Source organism: Zingiber officinale, chromosome 8A (genome assembly GCF_018446385.1).
Source record: "Zingiber officinale cultivar Zhangliang chromosome 8A, Zo_v1.1, whole genome shotgun sequence".
Classification (NCBI taxonomy): Eukaryota; Viridiplantae; Streptophyta; class Magnoliopsida; order Zingiberales; family Zingiberaceae; genus Zingiber; species Zingiber officinale.
In genome coordinates, this window is record NC_056000.1 from 4,958,885 (window position 1) to 4,983,418 (window position 24,534).

General features: G+C 35.0%; 2 protein-coding genes across 5 annotated transcripts; one reads left to right on the forward strand and one right to left on the reverse strand.

Moving 5' to 3' along the window:
- The first annotated feature begins 919 nt into the window (after nucleotides 1–919).
- On the forward strand, nucleotides 920–20,490 carry LOC122012046 (polycomb group protein EMF2B-like). Of its 4 annotated transcripts, XM_042568494.1 has the most exons (23): nucleotides 921–1,087; nucleotides 1,464–1,664; nucleotides 4,278–4,485; nucleotides 4,644–4,809; nucleotides 4,961–5,016; nucleotides 6,634–6,748; nucleotides 6,826–6,985; nucleotides 7,118–7,186; nucleotides 9,895–10,031; nucleotides 10,644–10,703; nucleotides 10,786–10,904; nucleotides 12,766–12,830; nucleotides 15,620–15,672; nucleotides 15,747–15,800; nucleotides 15,904–15,963; nucleotides 16,541–16,587; nucleotides 16,696–16,898; nucleotides 16,989–17,244; nucleotides 17,380–17,428; nucleotides 18,698–18,781; nucleotides 18,916–18,995; nucleotides 19,646–19,735; nucleotides 20,072–20,490. In XM_042568494.1, the coding sequence occupies exons 3-23, from the start codon at nucleotides 4,451–4,453 to the stop codon at nucleotides 20,193–20,195; spliced, it is 2,082 nt and encodes a 693-aa protein (XP_042424428.1). In that variant the 5' UTR covers nucleotides 921–1,087; nucleotides 1,464–1,664; nucleotides 4,278–4,450; the 3' UTR covers nucleotides 20,196–20,490. The 4 variants fall into 4 exon arrangements, with proteins under 4 accessions (XP_042424429.1, XP_042424428.1, XP_042424427.1 ...); XM_042568493.1 differs by lacking the exon at nucleotides 1,464–1,664; XM_042568495.1 differs by lacking the exons at nucleotides 1,464–1,664; nucleotides 15,747–15,800 and having other exon boundaries at nucleotides 920–1,087.
- A 1,467-nt stretch (nucleotides 20,491–21,957) lies between these two features.
- Nucleotides 21,958–23,518, reverse strand: LOC122011418. The gene has a single exon (XM_042567807.1). It carries the CDS (start codon nucleotides 23,438–23,440, stop codon nucleotides 22,361–22,363), a length of 1,080 nt encoding a protein of 359 aa, XP_042423741.1. The 5' UTR covers nucleotides 23,441–23,518; the 3' UTR covers nucleotides 21,958–22,360.
- Between the last annotated feature and the right edge of the window lie 1,016 nt (nucleotides 23,519–24,534).

Genomic DNA, 24,534 nt, shown 5'->3' on the forward strand with positions numbered 1-24,534 from the left:
AGTTGGCGTTTTAAGCAAATATGTTACAGTGCAAAACGACATGATTTTCTGTTAAGCCGATTTAAATATTAAATTTTTGTCACGATAATTAAAAGATGGCACTCTTTCCCACCACAATAGGATTTTTTACTCCCTTTTTCTAACAAAAATGATTTATCTTCATTATACTTGTAAGAGAATAAGGACCTTTATTTTTTACACCTGATCGCTCTTTCAATTTTGAAATTAATTATCTTTATTATCAGTATACTATTTCTTTTATACATTCGTCTAATAATAAATATTTAAGATTCATAAAAGAAAAAGAATTAATGATCTCCTCTTTTCCTATATCAAGCACTCATCCATTTTTAACATCTAATTAGATCGGGTAATTATTTAATTCAAATTAAATTAAGAACATAAATTTATTACTTTTTGATTTATTGGAATTGGAATTGGAATTGGACGTATGAAGTCCTATCCATTTATTCATTAGTTCTTCCTCTGTATGTTTCGGGATGGTGTAATAATTCAGACATATAAAATTACCATATGAAAATTTGAAATTAAACTGGGTGGGTCTTAATATACCTATCCACATTTAATAGGTTCTATTGTAGGTGCAGTCTAGCCTCCGGGGTTATGATGTATCAGTAGGACATCTAAATTGTCATCCATATATTTACAGTTCAAATCTCAGTTATTATAAATTTATAAAAAAATTTATTTCAAATGAGACATACAACTAAAGGATATTGGACTCTAAAATAAAGTTATCCTCTACTTTCTAATTTATCCTAGTGGCCAATGAAAAATTTTAGTAGACCGATTTACTTTGATAATCAATAAAAAATTTCTATGGTACCAAGACGATCATCCACGTTACCCAGCCTGATTATAAGTACAGTCTATCAATGTATTACTGTGTGCTGTTTAATTATTTCTGTGATTAGATGCGACCAAACACCCACTCGACCGTCCCCGACCCCAGCGCGTCTCTAATCCCTAATTCATCTTCCTCCCTCTCTTCTCAATTGATCGCTCCCAGAAATCGCAGACAACGTCCGTCGACCTGCGATGGTGGACGGCACGCGGATCTGCCATGGTGATTGCTTCCTTTTGTTCTCCGTCTTTGCTATTCGCTTTCTCTACTCTTCTTTATAATTTCTTTCTTGCTTGTTCTCCTAAATGGAGATGTGGACAAAGTTGAAACTTTTCGTCGTCCTATTGAAAAAAATTGAACCTTTCTGTCCTTATCTTCGTTCTCTTGGCTGAATTAATGCATCTTTATTGTCTTTAATCTTCGAGCGGCTTCTTTCGTAGTTGTTTTTTCTGTTCTTTTGAAACCCTTGTTGTTTAATTAAATTAGTTTTTCACGGAATTGGTTTTAAATTTCCTTGCGATATATCTTGTGCATCTGCGCTTAAATTAGGTTAACGTTTTGCTAGTTTTTTGTTTGTGTATATACCAAATTTCCCCAGTCAGTGTACAATATCTGCTCTCGAGTAGAGCAAATGTTTGTCATGCAATGCCCGGAACGTGTGATTCTCAGTATCAAGAGGCAGTTCAAGGTACTTGCCTTGATGCAAACTAGCTGGTAGCTGGGGGCTCGAGGCTCCCTTCCTCTGCTGAGCAAATGTTCGTCCACATGTTTTCTGTGTTTATGAACAAACAACTCCAAGGTACTTGCTTTGATGCAAAGCTAGCTTGTAGGTTGCTGGCTCATGTCTTCCTTCTCCTTTGCCAAGTCTTATATTCAAATTTCATGTCCATGACCTGCCATTTCCTAATCATTTTTGTTGAAATACAGACTGTTGTCTTTGGTTATGATGAAACAACTCCAAGTTTCTTCCTCTGAAGCATGATTTGGCGTTACTTCAGTTTTCAACAGTTCGGATTTCTTAAATGATCCAGTGTTATGCAGTGAAACTCTAAGCAGAATGAAGCTTAAATCATTTGTCTCATTAATCAACGTATTTATATATAAGAACACCGAAAATGGTTAAAAATTTTAAAACAGATGAATAAAATGTTTTCTGAAAATACCAAATTATTAATAATAGATAGTATAAATAATTAAACTATATTATTTGATTTTCATTTGATAGGATCGTATCATTACTTTGTGTTATGTATATATATTGAAAAAGGATATGCACGAGGATGATATTAAAAATAAGGTATTGAATAGTTTACAAAATTATTTAACATTATATTGAAAATGAAAAAAATGCTTGATCAATGGAGGGTAAGTATTCTAGTTCCCTTATATAAAAAATAAGGGAGGCATATAAAATTGTGCAAACTATAGGGGCATTAAATTAATGAGTCATACTATGAAACTTTAGGAAAAAGTAATAGAAAAAAGATTAAGAATGAGGCCACGGTGACCGAAAATCAATTTGGGTTCATGCCAGGAAGTCGACAATAGAAGCTATATATCTTCTTAGACAACTAATTGAAAAATATCGGAAGTAAAAACAAGATCTGCACATGTTATTCATTGACTTAGAAAAAGTTTATGATAAAGTCCTAAGAGAAATGATATGGAGAATTCTAGAAAAGAGAGATATTAGTATAACATATATTGAACTAATTAATGATATGTACAAGGATGTAACAACAGGAGTAATTGAAGCATTTTCAATAAAAATAGGATTACATCAAGGATCAGTTCTAAGTCCTTATCTTTTTATAATAATTATGGACGAACTTACTATATACATTTAAGACACTGTACCGTAGTGTATGTTATTTGCAGATGATATTATTTTGGTAGATGAAACACATGAAGGAAAAAATGCTAAACTAGAATCTTTATGGGAAACACTATAAGGGAAAGATTTTAGGCTTAGTAGAATAAAGACAGAATATATGGAATTTAAGTTTAACAATATTAGACGTAATGAAGCAATTGTTAAGATAGGAGATGATGAGTTGCGCGTAACCGAAAGCTTTAAATATTTAGGATCATTTTTGCAAAACGATAGAGGGATTGAGAGAGATGTTTTACTTAGAATACAAATAGGATGGTTGAAATGGAGGAGAGCGTCGGGTATTTTATGTGACCGTAAAGTACCTCTAAAATTTAAAAGAAAATTTTACAAAATCGCAGTTAGATCTGCTATATCATATGAAGTTGAATGTTGGACTATGACTCGAGTACATGATTAGAAGATGAGAGTTTAAAAGATGAGGATGTTAAGGTGGATGTGTGGACATACGAGGATGGACAAAATCAGAAATGAGAGCATTAGAGAGAAAGTCGGAGTTGCATCTATTAAGGGAAAACTTCGAGAGACGTTTAAGATGGTACGAGCATGTACGTAGCCGACTAATAAATGTTCCAGTTAGGTGATGTGAAACTATAACAAACACACATATCAAATAAGAAACAAGAAGACCACATAAGACTTGGTTAGTAATAATAAAATAAAATAAAATTTATTTAAGAATAGATGATGATATAGTAGGAGATAAAGTTCAATGGCGTAAAAGGATCCATATAGCCGACTCCATCTAGTGAGATAAGGCTTGGTTATTGCTGTTTGATGTGTTATATATATATATATATATATATATATATATATATATATATATAATGTCACAATTTTGTGTGTTATTTTATGTTATAAAGGTTCAATTGGGTCCTTAATTACATATGAATTAGTTTTATGTAAAGGAAGGTGAGTTTTTATGTCACTGCCATTTAATAGAGATTACTTTTGAGGACTAAATATGGAGAAGGAGCAAGATAAAGATTAATTCTATCCAAGATTAAGGGAAAAGCAGTCCTAGGGAGCAAGATAAAAAGAGTGATTCTATCTAAGGTTAAGAGAAAAAATAATCCTTATATTTTGGTATTTTGAATTAGCCAAAACTACTGAGGGAACAGATATAAGGTTCTTGAGATATGTAGAATCTATTCCTTGTTCTTCATATAAAATTTTGTGCACAATTTAACATTCTTTTCTTCATATCTTATGGAGAGAAGGACATAGGTAATTATATGCTTGGAATTTTGAAGCTTTTGATACAACAACAATCAAGCCTTATCCCGCTAGGTGGGGTCGGTTTTGAAGTTTTTGATACTTGGCAGCAAAATGCAGACAATTTGATACAAAACTTTAAGGCCAATATTTTCCTCATCATATAATGTATGAATCTTATACATGTTTACAACTGATGATTCCTTTATTATGCTCTGCGGAAAAACAATATTTTTTGCTGTATTGTTGCATTAATTTGTACTTACTACCTCTATCAAAATTCTTTTTGTTGTTTGTTCATTTCAGGAAGGAACCTGCCTATTTCAATGACTCATGAACATTGATAAAATTACAAAAAATCCTGTGTATTCTGTTTATTCAGTACAGATGAATGTTGCTCACAGTAGGTTGTCACTGCACTTATTCTGTGAGATTGTGGAAGGTGGTGAAAACTTGTAGTTGGTCTCTTATCTGTCGAAATGCCAGGCTTACCTTTGGCAGTTCGAGATACCATGTAAGCCTAACTCTAAGAAAGATTTTGATAGATCTTGCAAGCTCTAATCTTGATTTTTAATTTTTACCAATTTTTTAAAACTAATTTATGTCTGCATGTATATTACCAATTCCAAACTAAGAACAAGAGCAACCTTTCCATGCCAATTACTTTTGTAGGAATCATGGTTTCAGTTGTAGCCATTCAAGGACTAACCAAATGTGCCGTCAGCAATCTAGAGTTCGATTGACTACCGAAGAGCAACTAGCAGCTGAAGAAAGTCTTTCTGTATACTGTAAACCAGTTGAACTTTACAATATACTTCAACGTAGGGCAATACAAAATGTAAGTGCATGATCTTTGTTTTCTTTTTATTAAGTTGGACTTTGTGGATAAGCTCTTCAATGTAGATGTATATCATAAACAAGGTATTTTTAAACCTGTTTATATGAAAAATTTCTGAAATGCTAACAGCTTTGTTTCCATTATCTCCCAGCCTTCATTTCTGCAGAGATCGTTGCTGTACAAGATACAGGCTAAGCACAAAAGGAGGTTCTTGTTCTCTGATATAGTAATTTCCCTTTTAGGAGTAGACATGTGTTTTTGTAATAATTCTCGCTATGCAATAGTTGTGGTTGCCTTCCGTATCATTGATAAACTAGTTGTTCTGAAGCTGTTTGAACTACAAAAACTGATCATGTGGCTCTTGTTTAGATTGTTTCTATAACAAATGAAAAACATATTTTGCTCAATTGTTGGATTGATCATTATGAGCATTACCATTTTCTACTTTGATATAATGCTAAATCTTATACATCTTCTTAGACAATTAATTAAAAAATATTGAGAGCAAAAATAAGATCTACACATGGTATTCATTGACTTAGAAAAAGCTTATGATAGAGTCGAGAAATTATATAGAGAATTTTAGAAAAGAGAAGTGTTAGCGTAATATATATTGAACTACTTAAGGATATGCACGAGGATGTAATGACTAGAGTAAAGATTTTAAGCAGAGTAACTGAAGCATTTCCTATAAAGATAGAGTTACATTAAAGATCAACTCTAAGTCCCTATCTTTTTACACTAATTATAGACGAACTCATTGCACACATCAAGAGTAAATGCTAAACTAGAATCGTGTTGGAAATACTAGAGAGGAAAGGTTTTAGGCTTAGTAGAATAAAAACAGAATATATGAAATTTAAGTTTAGTAATATTAGACATAATGAGATAATTGTTAAGATAGGAGATGACGAGTTGTCTGAAATTTAAAGCTTTAGATATTTAGGATCATTTTTGCAAAATGATGGAGGGATTGAAAGAGATGTCTTACATAGAATACAAGTAGGATGACTGAAATAGAGGAGAGCCTCGGGTGTTTTATGACCGTAAAGTACCTCTAAAACTTAAAGGAAAATTCTACAAAATCGTAGTTAAGACTTACTATGTTATATAAAGCTGAATGTTTGGCTATGACTCAAACATGAGAAAAGATGAGAGTTGTAGAGATGAAGATGTTAAGGTGGATGTGTGGACATACGAGAATGGATAGAATAAGAAATGAGAGCGAGCATTAGAGAGAAAGCCGGAGTTGCATCTATTGAGGAAAAGCTCTGAGAGACACGTTTAAGATGGTACGGGTATGTACTTAGACGACCAATAAATACTCCAATTTGATGATGTGAAACTATGACACACACACATATTAAATGAGGAAGAGGAAGACCAAAAAAGACTTGGTTAGCAATAATAAAACAAGATAAAATTTATTTAAGTATAGATGATGATATAATAGGAGATAGAATTCAACGGTGTAAAAGGATCCATATAACCAACCCCACCTAGTGAGATATGGCTTGGTTGTTAATATTGTTGTTCTTGTATATAATGCTAAATCTTCATTTCCTATGATTATAGATTGGGCTTCCATGCCCGTGAATGTTAACTTTTATTGTGTTTATCATTTATATTGAAACTTTTTTTTCTTTTGCACCGACATTGCACATGTTGAACTCCTTTGGGAACTGACCACCATAATTGCAATTTTTTAATACCACTATTGAGTTTTTTTAATTGTATTTTTGATTTGGCATGCTAATTAAATGGTTGAAGCATATTTTAATTCACTCTTAACATTTACTTACACAGATTTCTTCTATCATGTAGAATACAAATAACCATTTCTCTGATTGGAAGTCTGAATGCTGAGATAGAACCACAGCATGTGTTTCCACTCTATGTACTATTAGCTAGACCTATTGCTGATACATTAGTTGCAGAGGTATATAAGCTTCGTACTCTGCTTTAAGTTTCTGTTTTTGTTAAATGCTGAACTATTCCTGATGTCGTGGTGTACAGCACTCTTCAATGTACCAATTGAGTCGTCCTTGTGTGCTAACTAATTTTGCCAAGTTTGGGAACAAGGATGAAGCTGAAGCCAGCTTTTTGGTTCCAGAGATTAAGAAACTGACAACTGATGCAAGAGTTAACAATCTTGATATTATCATCATCAGCAAGGGTTGGTGTTGCTTATTTCATGCAGACGCATACATCTGTGTTTTTGTGCATTTATCCTTTTGTTTAATTGACTGGTATACATTCAATTTATCAAGATTTGTGCTGCTTCAAATGATGTTTTTTTATCTTACAGGGGAATCAAATGGTGGCTGTGGTGAATATCATTTGTCGAAAGATAGTGAAGAGTGGCCCTCTTTTCTCAGTAAGGCACAATTACTTGCAGGATCTTATGATTCTTGCGTTGTCAGGAATAATGTGTGGGCATTGTTCTCATGCAGATCACTTGTGTTGACCTGTCAAATTTAACTGAACAAGTAATTTGAGATGTCCAATAAAAAGTTATTGTTTTAAGAATGTTACTCAGAACCGACATTCTGCAATAAAGTTCCTAAGAATGAGGGGTGAAAGTTTAGGTTGCTTCCTTGTGAACTCAGCAACTAGCAGGAGTTTCCTGCAAATCATAAGATAGTGTGTAATGGCATTGTTGATCTCAAGAACAGAGAAAAGCTTGTTAGCATGCTGATGATCCTGTATTTAGCTAAGAAATTTAATTACTCTATTTAGGTTTTCTGATGTGTCCAGTTTGTTGGTCTTCTAAAACCAAAAGTTTGAAGGATTAGTGGGTTGAGTGTTTTCTAGATTATCATAATTGCTTTTTAAAACTTTGTTAGGTTCTGTTTTCTAATTACTTTATGAAACATGAAGCAACTAATCATTTTATGAGTTCCTTTCAGCTTGTATTATTCATTATTATTTTTTCTAATAATTCGACTTTGTTCATATAATCTTTTCTCTATCATTTCTTCAATACTAAGTAACTTTAGACTGTCAAAATGGTCTTTTGAATTTTTGCCTTAGGCTGTTGTCATTTTAATGAAATAGTTTGGTTTTGGAAGTTTGGTGCTTAGCAACACGAACTACAAACGTTTCATATTTGTAAATTGATTTTGACTCCCTTTGTACCTTGAAAGTGACTTACAGTTAAAGCCAATTCCAAGCATTGTTACATTTATATTTGCAACATCTCATGAAGTTAGTTATTGAAAATTTACAACGTGATTAGTTGATGAAATATTGTTGAACAATCCTCTCTTTTCAGCTACCCAACAGCTATCTTATATAATATCAAGGCATTCAACTAAACGGTTCCCCATGGTTGCAATTTTCTTGGTCTTGTTGTAGAATCCCTTTTTGTTTGTTAGCTCTTTAGGTGGAATATCATGGATGAGTCTTACATGGGGTTATGTTTAGCCATAGTAAATGGTATGCTGCTGAATGCACTCTTACAATTTTCAATTAACTGGTAAGATGATTGCAAATATTGCATAGTGGAAAATGCGGCAATCTCTTCTTTATCAAGATTGAGATCAGTTTACATTGGAAGATTATCTAAACTGATGCAACCAATGTTTGAAGTGCCGTTCCGTGCCGCCCGGCACAGACGGTTTTTACTGTTCCGCCGGGCGGCCGAAACCGGCACGGGAGGCGTCCCCGTCTCGGCGGCGCCGGAGGAGACGAGGGACGCCTCCTTCGGAGCTGGAGGAGACGCGGGACGCCTCCGGCGGCGTCCCGCGGCACCTTCGGCACCGAAAGCGTCGCGCGCGACGCCTTCTGCACGCGACGCCTTCGGCGTGCAGAAGGCGCCGCGCGACGCCTTCTGCTGCGGCGCCGAAAGCGTCCTGCAGGGTCGCCGGACGCTTCCGGCGCCGCCGGAGGCTTCCGGCGCCGCCGGAGGCGTCCGGCGACGCTTCCAGCTTCGCCGGACACGTCCGTGAGATCGATTGCGCGCGAGCACGATCTCGCGTACGCTACTGCGTTTTTTTTTTCTTCTGTTTTTAATAATTATTTATTTTATTTTATTAATTTAAACAATTCCTAAGGAGGATGGGTAGAGCATGTGTGATATTTCGAAGAGGCTTTTATAAACCTAGTTAAATTATCCTAATAAAATATATAAAAAATATATTTAAAATTAAAATAAATTAAATAAATTAATTAATATACTGAAAAAATAATATTTTAAATTTCAAAATTTTTTAAAAATATATAATAATTCTTATTTATATTCTAATATATTTTTATTATTTTAAATTTCATTTAAATTTTTTAAAAAATGTAAAAAAATTCTAAAAAATTATATTTATATTCTGATTTTTTTAAAATTTTTTTACTTGATATTTTTTACTATTTAAAATATATATTATTTAATTAATAATTAATTAAATGAATAAATAGTTAATTTATATAATTATTATTAATATAAAATAATATATTGTATTAATTATTATTATTATTATTATTATTATAATAGATACTTCCATTTTAATTTGAATTATTGATATATCAATTCTATTTAAATAAAATTATTTTTAATTATTTTTTCTAACAATATTAAATTATTCAATAATTGAGAACTTATAATAAATCAATATATAACTTATTTTTATATACACAATAAACATATTTATCTTATCATTATTATAGATAAATAAAAAATACCGAAACTATATCGGCACGGCACGATACGATACCGAAACCGTATCGTTCCGGCCTGAGACCGAAACCTCGGCACGGGTCGAAATTTTAAACCATGGATGCAACTTCTCCTAGTAAAAGGAAAGGTAGAATGAGAAAGGGGAATTTGTTCCCAGAAAGAGTCTGGTAGCATTCATCTTTCAATGTAAATTGCCAATTTTCTGGGAGTTGATACACGCCTACATATTTTTCTTACATTCTCCTTTCCTCTGTTTTTTTATGTTAATTTTTGTGGTTGGACTTTTCAAAAGACGATAACCATGGGACAAAATATGATATTGACTACATATATATTAATTCCTGTTATTGTCTTTAAGTAATGTGAACTATTTATCACCTAAAGCAATTAAATGTTATTTCCTGTCCTACTATCAGAATGTGAAGGAAAGTGCCTCTGGGGAAAAATTGCAGTTAATTCACTTTGTTTATCCATGGAGAAGTCTGTGACTTTGAGCTTAGGACACCAAGTGGATATGCTTTCAGCTGTTTCTATGAAACCAAGCATTCTGCAGGTATGCAAAGCATGATATTGTGCCTGAAAAATATCATTCTGACTTGTTCTTGATTGTTCTATTTCTTATGATGGATATTGCTTATCTAAGCCTCAATATGATTTGGGCATGAGTAATCCATCTCTATCATTGATATTTACACAATCAACTTTTCCAAGAACATTTTTTATGGCATCGTGCAACATGGTTCGTGGAATCAATATCATTCCATGGCGGTTGGTCGTAATATGTAAATATCAGCCATATTGGATCTGTTGGACCAGTAGGATTGAAATTGGAAAAATGATAATTTTGGATTAAGAAAATAATAACAGAGGACAATTGTTTTTAAAATATATGATAAACAAAAGATGAATTGTTATTATTAAGTAACAAGAAGAAAGAATCTTTAAGGTTATTTTCTTTTGTTCTATGCATTGTTTTGATCAGGTTAGATTATTTAGTATTCATTTTTTGAATTAACATTTAATATCTATATATTGACATTAATATCTATTTAGTATTACATTAGTTAAAAGAACTGAGCTCTTTGCTATTTTTCTTGTAAAAATTTTCTATCATGTTCTTTTGTTATTAGTTTCATTTAAACACTGAAACCTTTGGTATTAGCAGCCAAAATACCTGGAAAGCCATCACTGCATATTTTTTCAAACTCAAAATATGGATTCTGCTGTAAGTTCATGCCCTTATATAATTTCTTGTTTAGTTTGAACTGTAAATCTCTTGCATTAATAGCTTATTTCTTTCATTTCAGAGTACTTGCCAAGTCCAAGTCAGCATATCTGCTCAAGAGGCGGGAGCAAGTGAAATTTCTCCTTATGATCTTTACTCATATGACGATATTCCAACATCATCTTTACCTCACATCATCAGGTTGTTATGGCTTGTTATACCACAATTAGTTTTTTTTTTTGGCCCTATACACCTCTTAATCTGTTTCTTAGTTTTTTTACATAACACTTGAGTGTTTCTCAAGCTGGCTTTGGTGTGGTGCAACATTTACAACTTTGTTCTGCTAATTGGCAGTTTTAATTTTCTTATGTTATTGTTAACCAATGCATACATAAATATCTGGAGTGTGTTTATTATAATGTAATTTATGGGAAAGAACTGTATGGTATTAATTTGATGTTCTAGATTCTTCCTTTTGACGTATCTTAACTACATGGTTAGTATCTCTTTTTGGTCATTTATGTGTTTCTTACTCCTACTCGGCTTGAAGGTGAAGTGTCAACAAAAGCGAAGTGATCCTGAATTTTAGGCCTTATACATCCTCTCGCATCACTATTAAGCACAGCCTTGCCCTACTAGGCTATTTAGTTGGCATTTCATTCAGGAAAAAATCACATCTTACAAGCAGTATGGAAACAATTCACTGTTTTCCGTTTACATTTCCTTTTTTTGTATATATATTTTCAAATTTGTTTTCATAGTAATTTTTTTTCTTAGGGGGCGTTTGGTTCTCTCCTAGGAATCGGAATGGGAATGAGTATTATAGTATTATGGAATGGAAATGAGTATGAGCTTGGGTATCATTCTTAAAAATGATGTTTGGTTAGTTAAATATTTTCAATCGGAATGAACCTAAATTTCCTTTTTTACCCTTATTGGAAAATAAGAAAAAAATTAGATGGGAAAAAAAGTTAAATGTGAGAGAAACATATGATGAGAGAGAAAGTGTGATGAGAGAGAAAGTGTGTTGGGAAAAAATGAAGAGAGAGAAAGTATGATGAGAGAAAATACAAGATTTGGGAATGAATCCATTCCCTCATTTCCAAACCCATAAACCAAACGCCACCTTAGTTTTTTTGAGAAGATCAAGCATCTGCTGTGTAAAAAAAGACTTATTACATGATAATGTTAAAGCACTGGTGACAAATATTTTTTATTTTCCTTTTGAATTTCCAATTTTTTCCTGGAAAATGAGAACCATAAACAGGAGACACAAAATTTTCATGAACCATGCAACTCACATTATTTGGTTCAATGTCTGGCCATCTGTTTGGGCCTTAACTTGCTCTTGGTAATTGCTTGCTATTATTCATGATCAAAGCCATAGTCTTCAATAATGTGGGAACCTTTCTTTAAACTAGAATCCTTTATCATACATTGAATAACTGTGAAAAATCATCGAATATAGTGCACAACTGTACTTTACATACAATAACACTTCCTCTTTCTTATCATGACTTTTATTTGAACCAAGACCATCTCTTTTATCATTTACTGAACTTTCATTTGAATGTTAGGTACAATATTAGATTGTGCTAATTGAAGTATTTCATGTTGATGCTTGAAATTATTGGGTAATATTGTTAATGTCATGCGCATTTTAGGTATATTTATTGAACCTTTATTTAAGCTTTGATATCAGTTTTGACAATCTAATATATTTTTATATTTTGTTATGAAGCATAATACGTGTAATGCATGATTTATTTCAAAATTTATTTGCATAAATTATAAATAAGAAATATCTTTTAGTGATAACTAACTTTTTTAGTAATAAGAAAAATCTTTCTGTATTTTAACAGAATATAAATATTGACACATTAACGTCTAATTTTGAATAGCGTTAGCATTTGTCTTTGCCTCACAGTTTGACTTTTCTCATAGTTCATAGGCTCATGCCAATCATTATATCTCACCTCTCTTGGTTTTTTTTTCTGGAAGTTTTATTTCTAGTTTCCTGCTACTTTTTCTTTCCTAATTAGTTTTTCCCCTCACTTTGTAGATTGAGAAAAGGGAATGTTCTTTTTAACTACAGATACTACAACAACTTGCTGCAAAAGACCGAAGGTGATCAGCTTCTCGTTTTGCTCTATGTTGTTATACTCCACAAGTCCAGTTCTAAATACTAAACATATTTTCCTTTTGTTTCTTTACTGCTTATTATAACAGGAATTATTAACTAGGATGAATTTCTAATCTATTTTAGTTGATGTTCATATGTTCTCTAAAATGTTGTCTATCTAACTCAGTCTTGTTTTGTATGTTAGCTTTACTGTCATGACAAGTTTATAATTCTTCTTGATAGTATCAGTTCCTTGTCGAAATACAAAGTTCTATCTTTGCGGATTGAAGCACTATGTTGGAAAATGTCATTTGATCTTGTGGCTATTGAATTGACCAATTATGCAACCATACTAATAGCCATCTTAGACTCTGAGTTAAGCATCATAAACTCTTACATTTTCTCTTTCTTATTTATTAGATTCCTAATCTTTTTGGGTTACTACATAAATTCACACATCAATTCTATTTGCTTTCAGATTGTCATAGGTTAAATGGGCATCTTGAACTCCAGTTGTAATATAATGTACCAATAGCTTTGCAGTTAGATAAACTAATGTAAAATATGTCGATGCAAACAATGTTGATCTAAAATAATATTCTTTTTTTTTTTTTTTTTTGCAAGAATCTTCCTATTATCTTACTCATGCTCTTCTTCTTCCGCTTCCTCTTCCCTTGGGACCCCCCTTTTGTCTTCTTCAGCTCTCTTCTTTTCCTCCACTTTCCATCATCTTACTTGATTACCTTGGTATTCTTATGCTTCTCCAATTCTCTTCTCACCTCCCTAGTTATTCTCATTTTTTCCCCAGTTCCTTGATCTTTCCTCTATTGTTCTCCTCCCATGATCTCTCTAAGTTTTTCGCCTCAATACCCTATTTTTTCTCTTCTCAACCACCCTTGACATTTATGATTACCCATCATCTCCAATAAACCTTGGTGTATAAGACCAACTCAATCCACGTTGAACCACCAGAATCCCATTGTGGTGTCACTGTCAATTCCTGGCTGCACATGAAAAAAGTTTCGTGCTGCATTCCTTCTCACCACCCACTGCAACATCTCTATTAAGTTTGTGTTTCCTGTATCTCTTTATACTAGATGAAGAACCCATCTTTTGCCACCATCTTCTTTGTTAGTTACACATTCTCAAAATCATTAAATCCATTATCTTCTTTGATGCCTACCATCATCAAGTTGAGTCTCCACAATCTTTAAGCCATTGCCGCTGATCTCCTTCATGGAGATGGGGCATCGTACCACCATCTCTTGCGTCTCCCTGCCATGCATGCTTGAGTTTGCCACCAGTTATGATCCTTGCTTTGGGTTTTGTGCACTTACTCCGATCCTCCTCCATTCATGACATTGCACCTTCTGACTAAAAAAGGAGGCCCATGAATAGGGTTGAGCACAGTTGAGTTTTTGATTTGTTAAATGGTTTACAAACAAAACTGAAATTATTTCGCTTTATAGTTTATCAAAACAAAACCAAGCCAAATAAAAAACTATAAGATTTCCCAATCACGTTGAAACTTCCGGTTTGATTCAGGTTCGACCAAATAATTAGAAAATATATTTTATGTTAACTCATATAAAAAGTAGGCATATTAAAATTTATATATTATTTGCAATAAGATCAGTCTTTCTATTTAAATTACATACACATGTACGTCCATATGTATGTTTTGTATATATGAAGTTATTCCTAAAGAAGAATAAAGATGTTGGAAAGAAAGATGATGACTTGCGAAAAAGTATGTTGGAAAGAAAGAATGACTCATGTCCTTTAACATCATAAGTGAGAGATTCGTCACCCCATCCAACTGGGCACAGTTGAAGAACTATATTTTTATTTCAATGGCTGGGTCCGCACTGTCTGCAATTTAACTGGTTAGAATCAAGTTTGGCTTGTGGAATTTGGGAGAGGGAATGATGCATTACTTAGTTAATCATAAAGGTTCAGTAGTTAGATTTTCTTTGACTAGTTTCTTCATTAACTTTTATATGAAAACGTTCGATGCATTTAATGTCTCTCAGTCTAATTGTTGAGTTATAATTTCCCTTTGATATCTCCCCATCCTTCTATGATCTTCATGCCTATGATTTTATTTTAGTTATTTAATGGGGTTAGGTTTGTAATTCTCAAATTTAGATTAGGCCCATTTAATGTCCTTGTAACATCAATCTTTTAGCATATTTAATTTGCTTCCTCAGAAGTTTTTCATGCTTTCCTCTTTATTTCCTTACTTTAATGTTTTAGCTGTCTATAGTATCTCCACATGCTTTGGAACCGCTGCACCTAAGATTTTGTTTTTATTCAGGAATTCTTTATAACAATTGGAAGTTTTTTTTTTTGGTAAATTCTCCTTGTTGGTTGAGATAATGTTCCCACCGAGCTTCAAGATAGTGGCTTAATTATTAGATGATTTATCGGGCCAATATACATAACTATGCTCTCTGGTTTTATTTAATAAATAATGAAAAGTGTAAATCAATGCTATATTGGCCATGCCTGTCACTGGTGCTTGTTTGGATGATGGAATCATACATGCTAACTAAGTAATTAATGCATAAAGTCCTATCAGTATCTGAAATTTGGTTCTATGAAGGGCTTGCAAGATGTTTGTAGTTTTTGTTTCTTTGCATCCAGTCTCATTTTGTGACGGCCTGACGGGCATAGTCCTGAATAGTATATTTCTAGCTCATATAATTTTTCTAACTTCCAAACCTCATAAATTACCGTTAGTTGCTTCTCTTTCAATTCGTTTCAAGTTTTGACCTTCTCTACTCTATAACAGTCACGGAAGATTTCTCTTGTCCTTTTTGTTTAGCGAAGTGTGCCAGCTTTAAGGTAATGTGCATGCTTTTATTGATTCTGTATTGTTTTGACTACTTGGTTTCATGTGCAATAGTGTTTTCCTACAGGGTCTGAGATATCACTTAAACTCTTCTCATGACCTATTTAATTTTGAGTTCTGGGTCTGTAAGCTTTTGGAATCTCTCTCCCTCTCTCTCTCTCTCTCTCTCTCTCTCTATTGGTTTGTGTCAAGCAGCATATATTGACTGGTTGACCTTTCTTCAGGTAACCGAGGAGTATCAAGCTGTGAATGTTTCTGTGCGAACTGATACATGGAGCTTTGAGGTTAGATTCAGTTAACATACCTTTCCTTGAAGTTGTGTGGTTATACTTCTTCTGTTAGCATCATTGGTCTTGATCAAGGGCCTTGCTGCACCTAAATCACTTCATCCAATATATGAACAACTATATTTCTAGACTAGTGCTACGCTGAGCATAGATAGCACGTTGGGCCTAAGTTACAATAACTCGGGATCTGTGGTTTATGGTGTACTCTTGAGTAAATGTTGGTTTGATTTAGTTTTAAACTGACATGGTAATAAATATTAGCAGGAATAATTATCTTCAAATATGTTTCAAATCTAGATATTACTCTTAAATGTAAATAGTCAGGAGCAAGGCCTTTTTGTTGATATTGGTTCAAAGGTGTTGAAGATCTACGTCACATAATTGGATTTCTGCATCATTTTGTCTATCAAGATAAGTAGAGGAAATATCCTAAAGTTTCACTTTGCAAAAGTGGCTATTGTTGATTTAGGGAAATTTTACCTGATTTTTTGGTAGGTCCATCATATTGTTGATTTTATGTCTAAAATAAGGAAATTGTATCTAACTTGTTTTTTGTAATTTATGTGATGTCCAGATTGCATCAGATGGAAATGATCCAAGGCTGCAAACATTTTTCTACCGGTAGTCTTGTTCATGATACTCTAGTTCTTGTCTGTCTTTGCACTTTTTTTTTTCAAGTGTTAGGATTCCATGAACTGAAAGTAAAAAAAAATAAAATTGAAATGGCAGCTCAAACTTCAAGAGGTGTAGACGATCAAAGAATAATGTTCAGACAGCAAGTCATGTGCATCCACATGTTCTGGAAGCAGGTTCACCTGAAGGATCACTGGCAGGTTCTCGCAAAGAATATGATAACAAAGACAATGACATATGTTACTCTCAAAGGCCTTATGTATCTTTGAGAGATGGTTCACTTACAAATGGGCTTAATGGTATGCTGAGTTCAGTTTTTGTTAACACATTTAAGTAGTAAATACATAGAATTTCATTTCTGTTATTAGCCATTGATACCTCTTGTACAGATGAAGGAAAAAGCTGTAAATCACTACTGCATGAGGCTCACTTTATGAGGCATAAATCTGAAATCAGTTCACAACATTGCAATGCTGAAGAGTGCACACGACATGCTGACACCATAGGCATATGTGCATCCATAAATCAAGCTTCTACCAGTAATGATTTTACCCAGCAAGCATCTGTAACCAATTTAGCTTCACAAAATATGCTGCAGTTTGCAAAGACACGGAAGATATCTGATGAACGGGCTGATCCAAGAAAGTTAGTTTCCATCTCATTCTAATTTGCACTGGTTGAAAAGCAGTCTTTTGAGGGACATCAAATTTTATGAGTGTGCTACATCAGTTTTTATAATATGTTTACTTATTTTACCAACCAAATTTCCTCATTTGACAGTCGTGCACTTCTCCAAAAGCGGCAGTTCTTTCATTCCCACAGAGCTCAGGTGATTCACTGTATCTTTCTTTCCTTGAATTGTTGCATGCATGTGTATTCTCAGGAGATTACTGAGATATATTACTCATGTTTTTGACCAGAATTAGGGTAGTAAATGAGCCAAGTCAAATTAAACATTGTGTTGTTTGAGCTTGTTTGATAGGTAAGTGAGCCAAGCTAACCTGAGCCTAAAATGAACTAAGCTGCTGAAGCTGTTCAAGCTGGACTTGTTTTTTATTTTTTATTTTATTTTTAAGCGCGAGGTTAGTTCAAGCTTGACTTAAGCTTGTTTCTTTTAGATGTTATCAAGCTCTTAATTTGAGATTTGATGAGTGTTTGAAATTTTTTATATTTTTAAGATTGTTTAGTTAGTTAGTAAGTAATTTATTTGAAGAGCTTTTTGTTTATTTGCAAGTTTGATAAAATTTTTGTTGATGATTCACAAGCTTTGTTCATGAACATTGTTTTCAAATAGTTCACAATTTTTATTCACGGACATTAACAAATTCTTTATTCAGTTTAATGAATTGGCCAAGCTAGTTCATGCCTAAAATTTTTTGTATGATAGTGGTCTGGCTAACTATGCTATGCATCAAATTACTGGGCAGTAAAATTACTAACATTGGCAGATAGAAATAAGAAATTTGAGATAAATTATTGGACTTTACCATGAGATAAAACAACAATGCTATTATTCATGAGAAATTATATAAGCATTCTGTAATAATATGAGGTAAAACAAAATCAAATATAGTATGGACTTAAGAGATTCCATAGGCAAGTTTAGTAAATTAGATATGATGTGAATGGCAAAGAGTGACCTGAAGAAACTTATATCGATATAAAGGAAAAAATTTATTAGTATTACTTCCTAGAGATGCACATAGTGGTAAATGGAGGGATAGAATGTATGATGCTTACCTCAAATAGTTGTGATATATGCTTGTTTTTGTACACTAACTTGTATTTCTAAGGCGTTCTAGCACTTCACTTGGTCCACTGGATAATGCTTGATTATTTAAAGTGTTAATTTTTACTTGATATGTGTGCTAGTCATTGTGATGAACCTCGGTTGTCCATTTAACCATTTGTTTGAGGACTAATTTTATGGGAACTAACAAAGTAACAAACATGTAGAAGATTTTGTAATGTAGAATCAAATTAGATTTTAGTAACTTTCATGAAGGATTTTCACTTTCTTTCTATAATGTTCATTTCATTCCATTACTTAGTTTATTCGAGTTTGTAAAATTGTGTTGTAATTGTTATTATATTGAAGCCAATGGCATCGGAGCAAGTATTTTTAGATTGGGATAGCGAAGATGAAGTTGATGATGACATTGCAGATTTTGAAGATAGAAGGGTATATTGTCTCAACTGAATAGCTGTCCTTCCTCACAAATAGTTTGTGACGTAGAACTAGATGCTGAATAAATGTTTTTTATTTTCTTGTTCATTTATTTATTGTACTCCAAATCTAACATTTTCATGATGCAGATGCTTGATGATTTTGTGGATGTTACTAGGGATGAAAAACAAATAATGCATTTATGGAATTCTTTTGTCCGGAAGCAACGGTAATTCTCTTTTCTTTGACCGACTAATGTTCGTTTGAGATATTGCCTTCCTTATTTTTTTTTAATTGAAAAAAGATATTTGTTTGTCATTATTAGTATGTTTAATTAAGTGTATAGTTCTCACATGGAAAAGTCATTTTGTATCCTGTGAGGAGATAATCGAATGTGTTTTACCTTTGCATTTAATGAATATTTTTAAGTTTCATGGTTACCACTTCTGAACATTTGGGTTACAAAGCGAATGTGCATTACCTGGAAAACAAATCTGAACTTTAAAATGTGATTTGATTGGAGATCACACTAATGAGTGAAGATGGGGGGGTTTGAGCTGATTCAGACGTGAATTAATTAGTTAAGGCAAAGAGACAGTGAAACTTATTTCACTTTGAATATGGAGTCATGTCTCCAGTTATTTGCAAGCAAGAATTCCGTGGTGGTGCGTAGTTAATGGATGGTATAAAAAGATAGGCCACTTGATTGGGTACTACAACTGAAGAACTCTAATCTTTGCCACCACCTGTCACAAAACTCGTTTGGCAGTCTGTAGAAACAGACTTTTCTAAACCTCTTAATTTTTCTTTCCTTTATATATATTGTTTGCATTGCGTAGACTTGATTTCTAAGATAACTATTATATGGTGTCTTTGCAGTGTTCTTGCTGACGGTCATGTTCCATGGGCATGTGAAGCATTCTCCCAGCTTCATGGGCAAGATCTTATGCAGTCCCCTGCTTTAATGCGGTATTGTTCTTTAAATTGATAGTGCTAAATATTTAGTCGACATGACTACACGAACTTGCTTCTGTTCCTTCTGTTTGTTGCATGCTATAAACATTGGTTCAACACAAACCACATTGTCATTTTCTTCAGACTTCATTTTGAAGTTATAAATGTCGTTACTCTGAGTTTTCAAGACATTTTGAATTGCATCTTACCAGTTATTTAATAAAGATTTCTAATGGAAGGGTTTTCATAACCATCGTTTCATTTTGCAAATGCTGAGTCTCCGTCGCAAATTTTCAACAATCCTGGTTGTGATGTTATCTTAACTATGACATTTTCATTTGTGGCATGCAGGTGCTGGAAGTTGTTTATGGTCAAACTCTGGAATCATAGTCTCTTGGATGCTCGAACTATGAACAATTGTAGCCTAATACTCGAGCGATTTCAAAACGAGAGCTCAGGCCCCAAACAAATCTGATATGCATGAACCCTCAGGCCGCGTTAGGTTGGGCGGCTGGTAAAGGAACCAGAACAACTTGGAACAAGCACACTATACCCTCGCCATTGCAACTACACCATTTTTTTGAGTAGGTTTCCTATGTATCATTTTTTTAGTTTTGGGTAATTTATTGGGGGTATCATTGTCTTCAACTGTAGATTGTGAGTTGGGGAGTAAAATGCCTGTTTAAGGCCGCATTATCAAGTTTGTTCATATATTCTGAGATGGTCAAATTCGATTCATGAATGCGTCGATGCCCTTTTTATTCTCGCAATCTTTTATCAATTATAGTTCACAATTACTGGTGTTTAAAAGCCTGGAACTTTGGTTGAGCTATACTTGTGCATCTTTTTTATGTTTTCAGAATTACGTGAACAGTCAAGACTATTTTTTTTCTTTTACAGTTTTAGATGTATAATTAATTATTGATTGCTTCTTGATAGGCTGACTAAATCAGCAATTTAAATTCAATAAATTACCTCAAAAGACGGCTCGAATCAATGAACATAATGTAGCTTCAATATTTTTTTGTTGAATTAAATCAACTCGTAATTTACAGTAACTGCCCGTCTAAACACATGGTTAATGAAAAAATAGAATTCACATGCTAGATCTCAAGTAGCTCTGAGTGTTGATTTTGTTAGGCAACAGCCATTGAGCAAAAATATTTAAGCATAAATAAATAGTAGTTCAATAATTTTAAGTCTGAACTTGTTTTGTAAGTCCACAATTTTCCGTGTGAGAACATTTGCACTTCCAGCACCAAAATGAATCTACAAGAACTTGGAAGATAAATACTAAAAGTCTAATGGACATTGTGAATAGAAGGGTATAGTATACCAGTTTGCGTGGCTTATATTAATCATTTGTACTATAAATCAAGCAATTTACCATAAAATAGAAAGCAACTTTATATTTAAGCATACTTAGGACTGGTGAGCGTATTCGTCTTTTGTCACAATACTTAGGACACTGGGAGATGTAAGACCAGCAGAATATCTTACTTATACATAATATGATATCATATTAAAGCATAAAATGGACTAAATATTATCATGTATACTGCGCCACCTTGGTAAATATGTAAAGTCACTGTACTTTTAATCATGTGCTTGTAGTTTAGTTGTTTGCTACAACATCAAAGGAACAACATTCAATCATTGGTTCATTGTCAAAAGCCCCAAAGAATGCTTGTTAAGTCAATCAGCATTCTTTAGCTAATCTAGGAAACAAGGTAGGCGATTGGTTATCTTGTTTTGATAGAGAGGATGTGTTAATCTTTGGAAATAACATTTAAGACCATTTCTTCAACTGAATTAAGACATTATATAACTAAGGTTGAGGCACTAAAACTGCTCATGCACTTGGCATAAAAAATTAATCCCACTTATTGATTTTTGTCTGATGGTAATGCCAATCACAAGTGCTGTAGATATAACAAGTGAAGCACTCTTAAAATCGTTCTCTTGAAGCACTATAAGGAGAGATCAGCAACTTCTAAAGACAAGATTGTAAGGTGCTCAAGTCCTTGAGATCATCTTGTATTTACAGATACAGCATTAATACGAAACTTTTCGGGATGATTTGGTTCTAATGGTATACTAAAACATGAGTGAACAGGAAATACGATTTATATCTTTCTTTTGATAGAGAGGATGCTGATCTCTTGCAAAGAAAAATAAATAAGTTACTTTCAATGTTGTCCTGCAGCAAATCATAATTACGTTCAAACTAAGTGGAAAAAAAAGAATGCTTTCAGAAGAAAATAACACATGCTGGGTAAGTCATGACCACACATAGAAATATAATATAATTCTAGAAAAGAAGAACAAAAAACTTTTCATTGCAAAGAAAAAAGATGGAATATTTGTTCTTACATCACAGGACAAGTAAGATTTCTCTATATATTTTTTCCCCTTGTGTATTATCGTGATGAAGTTACATCATAGATCTTATCCAGTTAGGCAAAAAAGAATGTTGTATTCCACAAAGTATGCTCCCAATTTTCAAAACTACGATCAAAAGTGAAGTGAAAAACATAGGAGAATCTTCAACAGCACACAAGAGAGTTATCAGTAAGCAGAAGGCACACCTTTTCAGCAGAAATCTCAAAAAATCCTCTAAGTAATCAAGCTCGGCAAGTTTCAAATTCGCTGTTGAGATTCAATCAAAAGAGCATTAAGCATAATGTGAAGCGCCGCTTCATACACCACATTATCGTAGTGCATCCCATCAGTCGTACATCTTCGACCGCAGCCCTGGCTCAATGATCCAATGTCTACATGTAAACAAGGCCCGCCGTCGCTTCTCAGGATGGTGCTTTCCGCTAGCTCCTGGTCATACTCATCCCACACTGTTTCATTCATTCTCACCCTCTTCTCCTCGGTGTTAAGCATCGAGTTCACCAGCATCGGCAATCCCAGCCAGAACATGTGGGGCGGGTGAAGCGGCGCAGTCGAAAGCAACGCCACGGCGGCCCGCTTAAGCCAGATGAGAGACTCACCAAAGAGGGACGAGTTGGTGAAATGCAACATGTGCCAGAGACCAGAGCCCAGGGCGATGACGTCAGGGCGGGCGGCGGGACTGCGGCTGCGGAGGCCGCGGAGGACAGTCGTGAGGTTGGGTTCGAAGGGCGCCCAGACGAAGTCGAGGGTGATCCCGCGGTCGGCGAGAGAGGCGTGGTAATCAGAGTGGCGACGGAAGAGGTCGGCTTCGATGGGCGGGAGGGCGACGGGGTCGAGGAGTAGGCGGAGGAAGGCTAGGGTGAGAAGCCTGGCCTGGGAATCGCCGGCGACCAGGATCCAAGAACCGTTGAGGAGGTCGGAGGCGTCGGGGCGGGAGACCCTCTGGAAGTCGCAACCCGCAGCATGGGTGGCCGGGGTCCATTGCCATGCCGCCGAGGACGCAGGAGATTCTTGACGCCAAGTGATGTCGTGGAGGAAAGGAATGCAAGAGGAGAAAGAAGCAGCGGGAATCGCATCGGAGGAAGAGGAAGAGGTGCCGTCGGTTCCGATTGATGGCGAGAGAGAGGATAGGAGTAAGAGGGAGAGCGAGGAGAGGTGGGGAGCTAGGTGGATAACAACGGCGAGGGAGATGAAAAGGGCGCCGCTGAAGAAGAGGACCTTGTTGCGGCTGAGGTTCCATCCGGCCATGCCGAGTGGCAGAAAGAGGACGATGCACGCCGCTAGGGCGCCGAGCTGCGCCGTCAACGCGAGGCCCATCATCGACGACGGGTCCAAGGATGTCGCCGCATCGACGATCGCTCCGCTCCCGTCCTTCTGATCTCGGATGAGAGGCGACGAAGATCAGCGGCGATAGAGCGCCGGTGAAGGTGGTTCGGGAGGAAGTAGAACGGGGAAGATCAGGTGAGCGGGAGGCATCCCCGAGATGGCATGGCACTGTTTACTTGAGAAGACGGACTGAAAAAATTAAGGAAAATTTGCCCGCTTACTTTTCCTTGTGAAGGAGGATGAATTACTCATCCATTCCGTCGCTTTCTTATCGTTAATAAATAACGGAGGGATGGATTTGTAAATCCATAGGCAGATCACTTATGGATTTTTTTTTTTTTCCGTCCGCCCAAATAGGATGGAAAGCATTTCTATTCCTCTGCCGCGGCACACACGGGCACCTCGCCGTTGACGCCATGAGACGGGCAGCGGCTCTAGTTCACCTGCGTCCACCGCCTCTCCTATCACCCCTTCATTCTCTCCTCGTCCTCTACGACGAGATAAAATCCTTTGATCCAGAATCTTCTGGACTTGAGAGATCCTACATATTCATTGATAGAATGAATTGGACCCCACCTATTTAACAGATGAGGTACGGTCCATCCATCCAATGAACATGCAAGGGTCCAGAATTGATCTAGGGATCTTGGACCAGAGGATCCCTGCCCCTCTGCGGCCACTGAAGCGCAGGAGAATGCACCAAACTCAACTTGCATGCTTCTTCTCTAGGAGGACAAATCCTCTAAATCATTTTTTGCGGTCCAAGGAATGGTCCCTAAGCATGCATTGGTGGGATACATTATCCCCATTTATAAAATAGATGAGGATCATTCATCCCCACTAATACATGTCTAGGGACCATCCTCTGAACCGAAAAAAGTGATCGAGAGGATCCGGGCTCCTGCAGTAAATGAGTGAGCCAAGTCAAGCTTTGAAGTGTTTATAGGGCAGTAAATGAGTCGAGTCAAGTCCAATTTTGAAGTGTTTAAGTTTATTTGATAAGGTAACTGATCTGAGGCATGCCGAACTTAAAATGAACCAAACTTTTGAAATGATTATTCAAACTTGGATTGATTTATTTTTTTATA

Excerpts from the sequence above, each read along its gene's own strand:
- LOC122012046 (XM_042568494.1), top strand. The coding sequence starts at position 4,451 with ATGCCAGGCTTACCTTTGGCAGTTCGAGATACCAT. Across the intron at positions 15,673-15,746 it reads CGAAGTGTGCCAGCTTTAAG|GGTCTGAGATATCACTTAAA; the intron begins GTAATGTGCATG and ends GTTTTCCTACAG. Across the intron at positions 15,801-15,903 it reads TATTTAATTTTGAGTTCTGG|GTAACCGAGGAGTATCAAGC; the intron begins GTCTGTAAGCTT and ends ACCTTTCTTCAG.
- LOC122011418 (XM_042567807.1), bottom strand. The coding sequence starts at position 23,440 with ATGATGGGCCTCGCGTTGACGGCGCAGCTCGGCGCCCTAGCGGCGTGC.